A 14,763-nucleotide genomic window follows, 5' to 3' on the forward strand; every position below is an offset into this window, starting at 1 on the left:
TAGTCTTGAATAAAACCCCAAAAACCCAGTTCCTAGAAATGAAACTGGAATAAATACCCCAGAAGACTCAAGGTCTGAGCAGCGCCTGAGCCCCAACGGTTGACCAGCCGCGCTTCACCAGTACCCAAAACATATAGGTCTGAAACACACTTCAGGAAAGTGTTAGTCTTACTGAAATAGCTGGAATACGATAGAGAAAAAAGACTTCTCACAGATGGTTTTACTCTGAATCCTATTCTGTACCCAGCCTGCTGCGAAGCGCATATCAACGTAGAATCTAGCACAAACTTACTTCACCACCTCCATGGGAGGCAAAGTTTGTAAAACTGAATTGTGGGTGTGGTAAGGGGTGTATTTATAGGCATTTTAAGGTTTGGGAAACTTTGCCCCTCCTGGTAGGAATGTATATCCCATACGTCACTAGCTCATGGACTCTTGCTAATTACATGAAAGAAAGGGCAGTTTGCAGAGGCTTAGATACAAGATAATCACAGAGGTATATTATTATAACTGTGTTGGTTATGCAAAACTGGGAAATGGGTAATAAAGGGATTATCTATCTTTTAAAACAATAACAATTCTGGTGTAGACTGTCCCTTTAATGCTGCTTGTAGCATGAAACCGGTCTCAACACTGAAGATGTCTCATGGTTACCTTCAGAAGTCTTGTGGGAACCAGCATGGATCTTAGTTACAACTGCTAAGATCATCAACCTCAGGGCAGAAATCTTCTTCCATATCCCCCTGAGGAAAATAGTACTCACCGGTACCATTTAAAATAAAAAACTTCTTCATTGAAGAAAATAAAACTAACACCTCATTTTACCATGTCTTCCTAGTATAACACAGGCAAAGAGAATGACTGGAGGTGGAGGGGAAGGGAGGAGCTATATATACAGCTCTGCTGTGGTGCTCTTTGCCACTGCCTGTTAGCAGGAGGATAATATCCCACAAGTAAGGATGAAATCCGTGGACTCGTCGTATCTTGTAGAAGAAAGACTAAACCCCAGGTAAGAAAAAAATATTTCTTAATATTAACTTTCCCCAAATATGAAAATGACAATCTGCAAAAGGAAATACATGAACCTGAATCATGGCAAATATAAGTACAATACATATATTTAGAACTTTATATAAATGCATAAAGTGCCAAACCATAGCTGGGGTGTCTTAAGTAATAAAAATATACTTACCAAAAGACACCCATCCACATATAGCAGATAGCCAAACCAGTAGAGGTAATGGTATATGAGAGTATATTGTCGATCTGAAAAGGGAGGTAGGAGATGAATCTCTACGACCGATAACAGAGAACCTATGAAAAAGACCCCCGTTAGGAAAATCATTGCATTCAATAAGTGATACTCTCCACATCCCTCAGACATTCGCTGTACTCTGAGAGGAACCGAGCTTCAAAATGCTGAGAAGCGCATGTTAATGTAGAAATCTTAGCACAAATTTACTTCACCACCTCCATAGGAGGCAAAGTTTGTAAAACTGAATTGTGGGTGTGGTGAGGGGTGTATTTATAGGCATTTTAAGGTTTGGGAAACTTTGCCCCTCCTGGTAGGAATGTATATCCCATACGTCACTAGCTCATGGACTCTTACCAATTACATGAAAGAAATGTCATGATTCAAATAGGGCGTGTCAATTTAAACAACTTTCCAATTTACTTTTATCACCAATTCTGCTTTGTTTCTTGGCATTCTTAGTTGAAAGCTAAACCTAGGAGTTTCATATGCTAATTTCTTACACCTTGAAGGCCGCCTCTAAATCTAAATGCATTTTGACCATTTTTAACAACTAGAGGGCATTAGTTCATGTGAGTCATATAGATAACACTCTGCTCATGAACGTGAATTTACCAAGGAGTGAGCACTGATTGGCTAAAATGCAAGTCTGTCAAAAGAACTGAAATAAGGGGGCAGTCTGCAGAGGCTTAGATACAAGGCAATTACAGAGGTAAAACGTGTATTATAACTGTGTTGGTTATGCAAAACTGGGGAATGGGTAATTAAGGGATTATCTTTCTTTTAAAAAAAAACAAAAATTCTGGTGTTGACTGTCCCTTTAATAATGCTCTGTCTGAGGTGTCTCACCACCTCCGTGTCGGTAACAGGACTCCGACGCTACCTCTCCGCTCAGGTACTATTGTTGCGCTGTTGCACACACGGCAATAAATCAGGAAGCAGGGATGGCGAAAAAACTGCCTGCGGAGGGGGCTTGTAACCCGCACACCGGCCCAGCTCATGTGTGCATGAGAAGCACTGTCAGGCAGCGCAAGTAAAACTATTTGTTGCCCAGTTACATCACTGCTCCCCCTGCGCTAGCCTAATGATAATAGCATTCCGGGTGCATAGCCCATTCTGTCAAAGTCGCCCCAAATCACATGGCAGCAGCGTGCACCAGGTTCGAATGGCAAGTCCAGTCGGAGGACCCGGAGCCACTTCTGAGTGTGTGATTATTGTGCCCCATAAGAAGTGTGACCTCTAACCAGAAGGTCCCTTCCTCCACAGATTGCCCCCTAGATTACTGCAGTTAGCCCCCCTCTGCTGTGAGGGTCCCTATAAACCAGTCTGCTGGCAATCTGACTGCTTACCCTATCTCATTAGGCAACAAGCCATTAGAGAGGGAAAAAAATAAAATCAGGACTTACCCAGCTTCAGTCCTGTAACAACGGAAAATCATTGTAACTCACAGTTTGAAGAGGCATAGGAACTTCCCTGCGACATCCAGAAGCTAATATGCACAAATACTCAATACTAAGAGGATTACATGGCTTTAAACAACTCTCCTGCCCACTCTGTTGCAGAAAACCAAATCAGAATCTTCAGCAGAGCACCTCTCTCTGCCTACGTCCATGAACACGGCAAAGAACTACTGACAGGGCAGGAGAAGTGGGAGGGATATTTCAATGCTCTGTTTAGGGCGTCTATGCTTCCTCCTGGTGGCCAGGTGAAGTATTTCCCATTAGTTTTGAATGTAATTTGTGGACTCTCACTGCCATTAGCAAGAAACAGGGATTTATTTTAGTCTGATTCTGTTGAAGGAAGCCGGAGGAACAAGTGGCTCCTTATTTGCAGTAATACAAACAAAAGGAAAAAACAACAATGGTAACAATAAGGAAATAAATAGAAGTAATGTTTCACGCATAACTACTTTTTATTCACTTAGGGAAAGTTTTAAAGGAGACAAAACCTAAATCAAGAACCAGCTCAGCCTAATCTGACAAATGGAATGCAACACAAAGTCACGGACAGAAAGAAATATTCCATCTCTTAATATTTTAATGTTAGATTTCTTCAATGCAACAATGTTTGTTTCATTTTTTGGTAAAGAGATATTTACTATATTTAACATAATTCTTTTAAAAAAAATGGAAAAAAAAATCAAACAACACTCTCAAGAACATAATAGAACTATGCAAAACAGAATTTCAAATCAATAAACCCCTCTTATGACAGAGGGGGCAAAAAGTGTCCAGAGTATGACCCATCATAGGACAAGACTGGCAGAGAAACAGTTAAATCTATTGCACTTTGTGAAGAAAAAATTCAAATAATAAAATATATTTATATATATATTTATAATTCATATTCTTTGCCTTCCACGCTCTGGGAGAGGGAAGGTTGTCTGATGACGCAACATCTCTCACTTTCTGCTATTAAAAGGCAAAAATCCTCTAGTGATCCGTGCGGTGTCCATGTTATCGTATGACAGATGGAAGAGGCGGCCCCAGACCAAGCTTTCCAGTCGCAAGATCTCCGTCCCGCCAGTAAGGTGACCAGATGTTTACAGGGATGCGCTTTACATGACTATAGCATACAGACACGATGGGATTAAAAAACACTGATCTTATTGCACATGGCGCTGGAGCATAGGGAGGAGAATCGCTTCAGGAGACACAACCTCTCTGCTTCTCGTTTGCTTGCAGACATTTCTGCTAGAGACTCATCAATCAACATACATTGGGGAGCTGGGAGTCGCTGGCATCTGATCCAGGATTTTGATGACGTACGCAGCGACATCTACTGTGCGCTGTTCATACATCACAATGAAAGAATGTTTCTGCAGAAGAGAAAAGACAGATGTAACTAATAAGCAGATAGCAAGCAGCGTTAGTGATCATGAGATTACTAGGTCAGGATTATTTACAGACATTTTATGTGGGTCCTATTTCTTTTTATGTTCATCAAATCAGAAACTGATATAGAGGACAATTCAGGTTCAGTATCTTATGTGAAAACTACAGCAAGACGCCTCGGAGACAAGCGCAGCTTACACACTGCATAATTATACAGATGGGTACGTACACGTGACTGCGCAGTGAGGCTTACATACTGCATCATTATATAGATGGGTACGTACACGTAACTGTGCAGTGAGGCTTACATACTGCATAATTATATAGATGGGTACGTACACGTGACTGCGCAGTGAGGCTTACATACTGCATCATTATACAGATGGGTACGTACACGTGACTGTGCAGGGAGGCTTACATACTGCATCATTATACAGATGGGTACGTACACGTGACTGTGTAGTGCAGCTTACATACTGCATCATTATACAGATGGGTACGTACAAGTGACTGTGCAGTGCAGCTTACATACTGCATCATTATACAGATGGGTACGTACAAGTGACTGTGCAGTGAGGCTTACATACTGCATCATTATACAGATGGGTACGTACAAGTGACTGTGTAGTGCAGCTTACATACTGCATCATTATACAGATGGGTACGTACACGTAACTGTGTAGTGCAGCTTACATACTGCATCATTATACAGATGGGTACGTACACGTGACTGTGTAGTGCGGCTTACATACTGCATCATTATACAGATGGGTACGTACAAGTGACTGTAGTGCAGCTTACATACTGCATCATTATACAGATGGGTACGTACAAGTGACTGTGCAGTGCTGCTTACATACTGCATCATTATACAGATGGATACGTACACGTGACTGTGTAGTGCGGCTTACATACTGCATCATTATACAGATGGGTACGTACAAGTGACTGTGTAGTGCAGCTTACATACTGCATCATTATACAGATGGGTACGTACACGTAACTGTGCAGTGAGGCTTACATACTGCATAATTATACAGATGGGTACGTACAAGCGACTGTGCAGTGAGGCTTACATACTGCATCATTATACAGATGGGTACGTACACGTGACTGTGCAGGGAGGCTTACATACTGCATCATTATACAGATGGGTACGTACACGTGACTGTGCAGTGAGGCTTACATACTGCATCATTATACAGATGGGTACGTACACGTGACTGTGCACTGCTGCTTACATACTGCATCATTATACAGATGGGTACGTACACGTGACTGTGCAGTGCAGCTTATATACTGCATCATTATACAGATGGGTACGTACACGTGACTGTGCAGTGAGGCTTACATACTGCATTATTATACAGATGGGTACGTACAAGTGACTGTGCAGTGCAGCTTATATACTGCATCATTATACAGATGGGTACGTACACGTGACTGTGCAGTGCAGCTTATATACTGCATCATTATACAGATGGGTACGTACAAGTGACTGTGCAGTGCAGCTTACATACTGCATCATTATACAGATGGGTACATACACGTGACTGTGCAGTGCAGCTTATATACTGCATCATTATACAGATGGGTACGTACAAGTGACTGTAGTGCAGCTTACATACTGCATTATTATACAGATGGGTACGTACAAGTGACTGTGCAGTGCAGCTTATATACTGCATCATTATACAGATGGGTACGTACACGTGACTGTGCAGTGCAGCTTATATACTGCATCATTATACAGATGGGTACGTACAAGTGACTGTGCAGTGCAGCTTACATACTGCATCATTATACAGATGGGTACATACACGTGACTGTGCAGTGCAGCTTATATACTGCATCATTATACAGATGGGTACGTACAAGTGACTGTGCAGTGCAGCTTACATACTGCATCATTATACAGATGGGTACATACACGTGACTGTGCAGTGCAGCTTATATACTGCATCATTATACAGATGGGTACGTACAAGTGACTGTGCAGGGAGGCTTACATACTGCATCATTATACAGATGGGTACGTACAAGTGACTGTGCAGTGCAGCTTACATACTGCATCATTATACAGATGGATACGTACAAGTGACTGTGCAGTGCAGCTTACATACTGCATCATTATACAGATGGGTACGTACACGTGACTGTGTAGTGCGGCTTACATACTGCATCATTATACAGATGGGTACGTACACGTGACTGTGCAGTGCAGTTTATATACTGCATCATTATACAGATGGGTACGTACAAGTGACTGTAGTGCGGCTTACATACTGCATCATTATACAGATGGGTACATACAAGTGACTGTGCAGTGAGGCTTACATACTGCATCATTATACAGATGGGTACGTACAAGTGACTGTAGTGCGGCTTACATACTGCATCATTATACAGATGGGTACGTACAAGTGACTGTGCAGTGTAGCTTATATACTGCATCATTATACAGATGGGTACGTACACGTGACTGTGTAGTGCGGCTTACATACTGCATCATTATACAGATGGGTACGTACACGTGACTGTGTAGTGCGGCTTACATACTGCATCATTATACAGATGGATACGTACACGTGACTGTGCAGTGCAGCTTACATACTGCATCATTACACAGATGGGTACGTACACGTGACTGTGCAGTGCAGCTTACATACTGCATCATTACACAGATGGGTACGTACACGTGACTGTGCAGTGCAGCTTACATACTGCATCATTACACAGATGGGTACGTACAAGTGACTGTGCAGTGCAGCTTACATACTGCATCATTATACAGATGGGTACGTACAAGTGACTGTGTAGTGCGGCTTACATACTGCATCATTATACAGATGGGTACGTACAAGTGACTGTGTAGTGAGGCTTACATACTGCATAATTATATAGATGGGTACGTACACGTAACTGTGCAGTGAGGCTTACATACTGCATCATTACACAGATGGGTACGTACACGTGACTGTGCAGTGCAGCTTACATACTGCATCATTACACAGATGGGTACGTACACGTGACTGTGCAGTGCAGCTTACATACTGCATCATTACACAGATGGGTACGTACAAGTGACTGTGCAGTGCAGCTTACATACTGCATCATTATACAGATGGGTACGTACAAGTGACTGTGCAGTGAGGCTTACATACTGCATCATTATACAGATGGATACGTACAAGTGACTGTGTAGTGCGGCTTACATACTGCATCATTATACAGATGGGTACGTACAAGTGACTGTGCAGGGAGGCTTACATACTGCATCATTATACAGATGGGTACGTACACGTGACTGTGCAGGGAGGCTTACATACTGCATCATTATACAGATGGGTACGTACACGTGACTGTGCAGGGAGGCTTACATACTGCATCATTATACAGATGGGTACGTACACGTGACTGTGTAGTGCAGCTTACATACTGCATCATTACACAGATGGGTACGTACAAGTGACTGTGCAGTGAGGCTTACATACTGCATCATTATACAGATGGGTACGTACAAGTGACTGTGCAGTGCAGCTTACATACTGCATCATTACACAGATGGGTACACACAAGTGACTGTGTAGTGCAGCTTACATACTGCATCATTACACAGATGGGTACACACAAGTGACTGTGTAGTGCAGCTTACATACTGCATCATTACACAGATGGGTACACACAAGTGACTGTGTAGTGCAGCTTACATACTGCATCATTACACAGATGGGTACACACAAGTGACTGTGTAGTGCAGCTTACATACTGCATCATTACACAGATGGGTACGTACAAGTGACTGTGCAGTGAGGCTTACATACTGCATCATTATACAGATGGGTACGTACAAGTGACTGTGTAGTGCAGCTTACATACTGCATCATTATACAGATGGGTACGTACAAGCGACTGTGTAGTGCAGCTTACATACTGCATCATTATACAGATGGGTACGTACAAGCGACTGTGTAGTGCAGCTTACATACTGCATCATTATACAGATGGGTACGTACAAGTGACTGTGCAGTGCAGCTTACATACTGCATCATTATACAGATGGGTACGTACAAGCGACTGTGTAGTGCAGCTTACATACTGCATCATTATACAGATGGATACGTACAAGTGACTGTGCAGTGCAGCTTACATACTGCATCATTATACAGATGGGTACGTACAAGCGACTGTGTAGTGCAGCTTACATACTGCATCATTATACAGATGGGTACGTACAAGTGACTGTGCAGTGCAGCTTACATACTGCATCATTATACAGATGGATACGTACAAGTGACTGTGTAGTGCAGCTTACATACTGCATCATTATACAGATGGGTACGTACAAGTGACTGTGCAGTGCAGCTTACATACTGCATCATTATACAGATGGGTACGTACAAGTGACTGTGCAGTGCAGCTTACATACTGCATCATTATACAGATGGGTACGTACAAGTGACTGTGTAGTGCAGCTTACATACTGCATCATTATACAGATGGGTACGTACAAGTGACTGTGCCCTGTAGCTTATATACTGCATCATTACACAGATGGGTACGTACAAGTGACTGTGTAGTGCAGCTTACATACTGCATCATTACACAGATGGGTACGTACACGTGACTGTGCAGTGCAGCTTCCATACTGCATCATTATACAGATGGGTACGTACAAGTGACTGTGCAGTGCAGCTTACATACTGCATCATTATACAGATGGGTACGTACAAGTGACTGTGCAGTGCAGCTTACATACTGCATCATTATACAGATGGGTACGTACAAGTGACTGTGCAGTGCAGCTTACATACTGCATCATTATACAGATGGGTACGTACAAGTGACTGTGCAGTGCAGCTTACATACTGCATCATTATACAGATGGGTACGTACAAGTGACTGTGCAGTGCAGCTTACATACTGCATCATTATACAGATGGGTACGTACACGTGACTGTGTAGTGCAGCTTACATACTGCATCATTATACAGATGGGTACGTACAAGTGACTGTGCAGTGCAGCTTATATACTGCATCATTATACAGATGGGTACGTACACGTGACTGTGCAGTGCAGCTTATATACTGCATCATTATACAGATGGGTACGTACACGTGACTGTGCAGTGCAGCTTATATACTGCATCATTATACAGATGGGTACGTACACGTGACTGTGCAGTGCAGCTTACATACTGCATCATTATACAGATGGGTACGTACACGTGACTGTGCAGTGAGGCTTACATACTGCATCATTACACAGATGGGTACGTACACGTGACTGTGCAGTGCAGCTTACATACTGCATCATTACACAGATGGGTACGTACACGTGACTGTGCAGGGAGGCTTACATACTGCATCATTATACAGATGGATACGTACAAGTGACTGTGCAGTGCAGCTTACATACTGCATCATTACACAGATGGGTACGTACAAGTGACTGTGCAGTGAGGCTTACATACTGCATCATTATACAGATGGATACGTACAAGTGACTGTGCAGTGCAGCTTACATACTGCATCATTACACAGATGGGTACGTACAAGTGACTGTGCAGTGCAGCTTACATACTGCATCATTACACAGATGGGTACGTACACGTGACTGTGCAGTGAGGCTTACATACTGCATCATTATACAGATGGGTACGTACACGTGACTGTGCAGGGAGGCTTACATACTGCATCATTATACAGATGGGTACGTACAAGTGACTGTGCAGTGCAGCTTACATACTGCATCATTATACAGATGGGTACGTACAAGTGACTGTGCACTGCTGCTTACATACTGCATCATTACACAGATGGGTACGTACACGTGACTGTGCAGTGCAGCTTACATACTACATCATTATACAGATGGGTACGTACAAGTGACTGTGTAGTGAGGCTTACATACTGCATCATTATACAGATGGGTACGTACAAGTGACTGTGCAGTGCAGCTTACATACTACATCATTATACAGATGGGTACGTACAAGTGACTGTGTAGTGCAGCTTACATACTGCATCATTATACAGATGGGTACGTACAAGTGACTGTGCAGTGCAGCTTACATACTACATCATTATACAGATGGGTACGTACAAGTGACTGTGTAGTGCAGCTTACATACTGCATCATTATACAGATGGGTACGTACAAGTGACTGTGCAGGGAGGCTTACATACTGCATCATTATACAGATGGGTACGTACACGTGACTGTGCAGTGCAGCTTACATACTGCATCATTATACAGATGGGTACGTACACGTGACTGTGCAGTGCAGCTTACATACTGCATCATTATACAGATGGGTACGTACACGTGACTGTGCAGTGAGGCTTACATACTGCATCATTATACAGATGGGTACGTACACGTGACTGTGCAGTGCTGCTTACATACTGCATCATTATACAGATGGGTACGTACACGTGACTGTGCAGTGAGGCTTACATACTGCATCATTATACAGATGGGTACGTACACGTGACTGTGCAGTGAGGCTTACATACTGCATCATTATACAGATGGGTACGTACACGTAACTGTGCAGTGAGGCTTACATACTGCATCATTATACAGATGGGTACGTACACGTGACTGTGCAGTGAGGCTTACATACTGCATCATTATACAGATGGGTACGTACAAGTGACTGTGCCCTGTAGCTAACATACTGCATCATTACACAGATGGATACGTACAAGTGACTGTGCAGGGAGGCTTACATACTACATCATTATACAGATGGGTACGTACAAGTGACTGTGTAGTGCAGCTTACATACTGCATCATTATACAGATGGGTACGTACACGTGACTGTGTAGTGTAGCTTACATACTGCATCATTATACAGATGGGTACGTACAAGTGACTGTGCAGTGTAGCTTATATACTGCATCATTATACAGATGGATACGTACACGTGACTGTGCAGGGAGGCTTACATACTGCATCATTACACAGATGGGTACGTACACGTGACTGTGTAGTGCGGCTTACATACTGCATCATTACACAGATGGGTACGTACACGTGACTGTGCAGGGAGGCTTACATACTGCATCATTATACAGATGGGTACGTACAAGCGACTGTGCAGGGAGGCTTACATACTGCATCATTATACAGATGGGTACGTACAAGTGACTGTGTAGTGCTGCTTACATACTGCATCATTATACAGATGGATACGTACACGTGACTGTGCAGTGCAGCTTACATACTGCATCATTACACAGATGGGTACGTACACGTAACTGTGCAGGGAGGCTTACATACTGCATCATTATACAGATGGATACGTACACGTGACTGTGCAGTGAGGCTTACATACTGCATCATTATACAGATGGGTACGTACACGTGACTGTGCAGTGAGGCTTACATACTGCATCATTATACAGATGGGTACGTACAAGTAACTGTGTAGTGCAGCTTACATACTGCATCATTATACAGATGGGTACGTACAAGTGACTGTGCAGTGAGGCTTACATACTGCATCATTATACAGATGGGTACGTACAAGTGACTGTGCAGTGAGGCTTACATACTGCATCATTATACAGATGGGTACATACAAGTGACTGTGCAGTGAGGCTTACATACTGCATCATTATACAGATGGGTACGTACAAGTGACTGTGCAGTGAGGCTTACATACTGCATCATTATACAGATGGGTACGTACACGTGACTGTGCAGTGCAGCTTACATACTGCATCATTATACAGATGGGTACGTACACGTGACTGTGTAGTGCAGCTTACATACTGCATCATTATACAGATGGGTACGTACACGTGACTGTGTAGTGCAGCTTACATACTGCATCATTATACAGATGGGTACGTACAAGTGACTGTGCAGGGAGGCTTACATACTGCATCATTATACAGATGGGTACGTACAAGTGACTGTGCAGGGAGGCTTACATACTGCATCATTATACAGATGGGTACGTACAAGTGACTGTGCAGGGAGGCTTACATACTGCATCATTATACAGATGGGTACATACAAGTGACTGTGCAGTGAGGCTTACATACTGCATCATTATACAGATGGGTACGTACACGTGACTGTGCAGGGAGGCTTACATACTGCATCATTATACAGATGGGTACGTACAAGTGACTGTGTAGTGCAGCTTACATACTGCATCATTATACAGATGGGTACGTACAAGTGACTGTGTAGTGCAGCTTACATACTGCATCATTATACAGATGGGTACGTACACGTGACTGTGCAGTGCAGCTTACATACTGCATCATTATACAGATGGGTACGTACAAGTGACTGTGTAGTGCAGCTAACATACTGCATCATTATACAGATGGGTACGTACACGTGACTGTGCAGGGAGGCTTACATACTGCATCATTATACAGATGGGTACGTACAAGTGACTGTGCAGTGCAGCTTACATACTACATCATTATACAGATGGATACGTACAAGTGACTGTGTAGTGCAGCTAACATACTGCATCATTATACAGATGGGTACGTACACGTGACTGTGCAGGGAGGCTTACATACTGCATCATTATACAGATGGGTACGTACAAGTGACTGTGCAGGGAGGCTTACATACTGCATCATTATACAGATGGGTACGTACACGTGACTGTGCAGGGAGGCTTACATACTGCATCATTATACAGATGGGTACGTACAAGTGACTGTGTAGTGCAGCTTACATACTGCATCATTATACAGATGGGTACGTACAAGTGACTGTGCAGTGCAGCTTACATACTACATCATTATACAGATGGGTACGTACAAGTGACTGTGTAGTGAGGCTTACATACTGCATCATTATACAGATGGGTACGTACACGTGACTGTGCAGTGAGGCTTACATACTGCATCATTACACAGATGGGTACGTACAAGTGACTGTGCAGTGAGGCTTACATACTGCATCATTATACAGATGGGTACGTACAAGTGACTGTGCAGTGCGGCTTACATACTGCATCATTATACAGATGGGTACGTACACGTGACTGTGCAGGGAGGCTTACATACTGCATCATTATACAGATGGGTACGTACAAGTGACTGTGCAGTGAGGCTTACATACTGCATCATTATACAGATGGGTACGTACAAGTGACTGTGCAGTGCGGCTTACATACTGCATCATTATACAGATGGGTACGTACAAGTGACTGTGCAGTGAGGCTTACATACTGCATCATTACACAGATGGGTACGTACACGTGACTGTGTAGTGCGGCTTACATACTGCATCATTACACAGATGGGTACGTACAAGTGACTGTGTAGTGCGGCTTACATACTGCATCATTATACAGATGGGTACGTACAAGTGACTGTGTAGTGCGGCTTACATACTGCATCATTACACAGATGGGTACGTACACGTGACTGTGTAGTGCGGCTTACATACTGCATCATTACACAGATGGGTACGTACAAGTGACTGTGCAGTGCGGCTTACATACTGCATCATTATACAGATGGGTACGTACAAGTGACTGTGCAGTGAGGCTTACACACTGCATCATTATACAGATGGGTACGTACACGTGACTGTGTAGTGCGGCTTACATACTGCATCATTACACAGATGGGTACGTACAAGTGACTGTGTAGTGCAGCTTACATACTGCATCATTATACAGATGGGTACGTACACGTGACTGTGCAGTGCAGCTTACATACTGCATCATTATACAGATGGGTACATACACGTGACTGTGCAGTGAGGCTTACATACTGCATCATTACACAGATGGGTACGTACAAGTGACTGTGTAGTGCGGCTTACATACTGCATTATTATACAGATGGGTACGTACAAGTGACTGTGCAGTGAGGCTTACATACTGCATCATTATACAGATGGGTACGTACACGTGACTGTGCAGTGCAGCTTACATACTGCATCATTATACAGATGGGTACGTACAAGTGACTGTGCAGTGAGGCTTACATACTGCATCATTATACAGATGGGTACGTACACGTAACTGTGCAGGGAGGCTTACATACTGCATCATTATACAGATGGGTACGTACACGTGACTGTGCAGTGAGGCTTACATACTGCATCATTATACAGATGGGTACGTACACGTGACTGTGCAGTGAGGCTTACATACTGCATCATTATACAGATGGGTACGTACACGTGACTGTGCAGTGAGGCTTACATACTGCATCATTATACAGATGGGTACGTACAAGTGACTGTGCAGTGAGGCTTACATACTGCATCATTATACAGATGGGTACGTACACGTGACTGTGCAGTGAGGCTTACATACTGCATCATTATACAGATGGGTACGTACACGTGACTGTGCAGTGAGGCTTACATACTGCATCATTATACAGATGGGTACGTACACGTGACTGTGCAGTGAGGCTTACATACTGCATCATTATACAGATGGGTACGTACAAGTGACTGTGCAGTGCGGCTTACATACTGCATCATTATACAGATGGGTACGTACAAGTGACTGTGCAGTGAGGCTTACATACTGCATCATTATACAGATGGGTACGTACAAGTGACTGTGCAGTGAGGCTTACATACTGCATCATTATACAGATGGGTACGTACAAGTGACTGTGTAGTGCAGCTTACATACTGCATCATTATACAGATGGGTACGTACAAGTGA

General features: G+C 43.2%; 1 protein-coding gene across 2 annotated transcripts in view; it reads right to left on the reverse strand.

Moving 5' to 3' along the window:
* Positions 1-3,145: 3,145 nt before the first annotated feature.
* Positions 3,146-14,763, reverse strand: part of MAP2K4 (mitogen-activated protein kinase kinase 4) — a 1,109,040-nt gene continuing 1,097,422 nt past the window's right edge. For both annotated transcript variants that reach the window (XM_053710735.1, XM_053710724.1), the window contains exon 15: positions 3,146-4,070. In XM_053710735.1, the coding sequence (XP_053566710.1) occupies positions 3,957-4,070 (114 nt within the window). In that variant the 3' untranslated portion in view covers positions 3,146-3,956. The remainder of the gene's footprint in view (positions 4,071-14,763) is intronic.

The sequence above is a fragment of the Bombina bombina genome, chromosome 1 (assembly GCF_027579735.1).
Source record: "Bombina bombina isolate aBomBom1 chromosome 1, aBomBom1.pri, whole genome shotgun sequence".
Classification (NCBI taxonomy): Eukaryota; Metazoa; Chordata; class Amphibia; order Anura; family Bombinatoridae; genus Bombina; species Bombina bombina.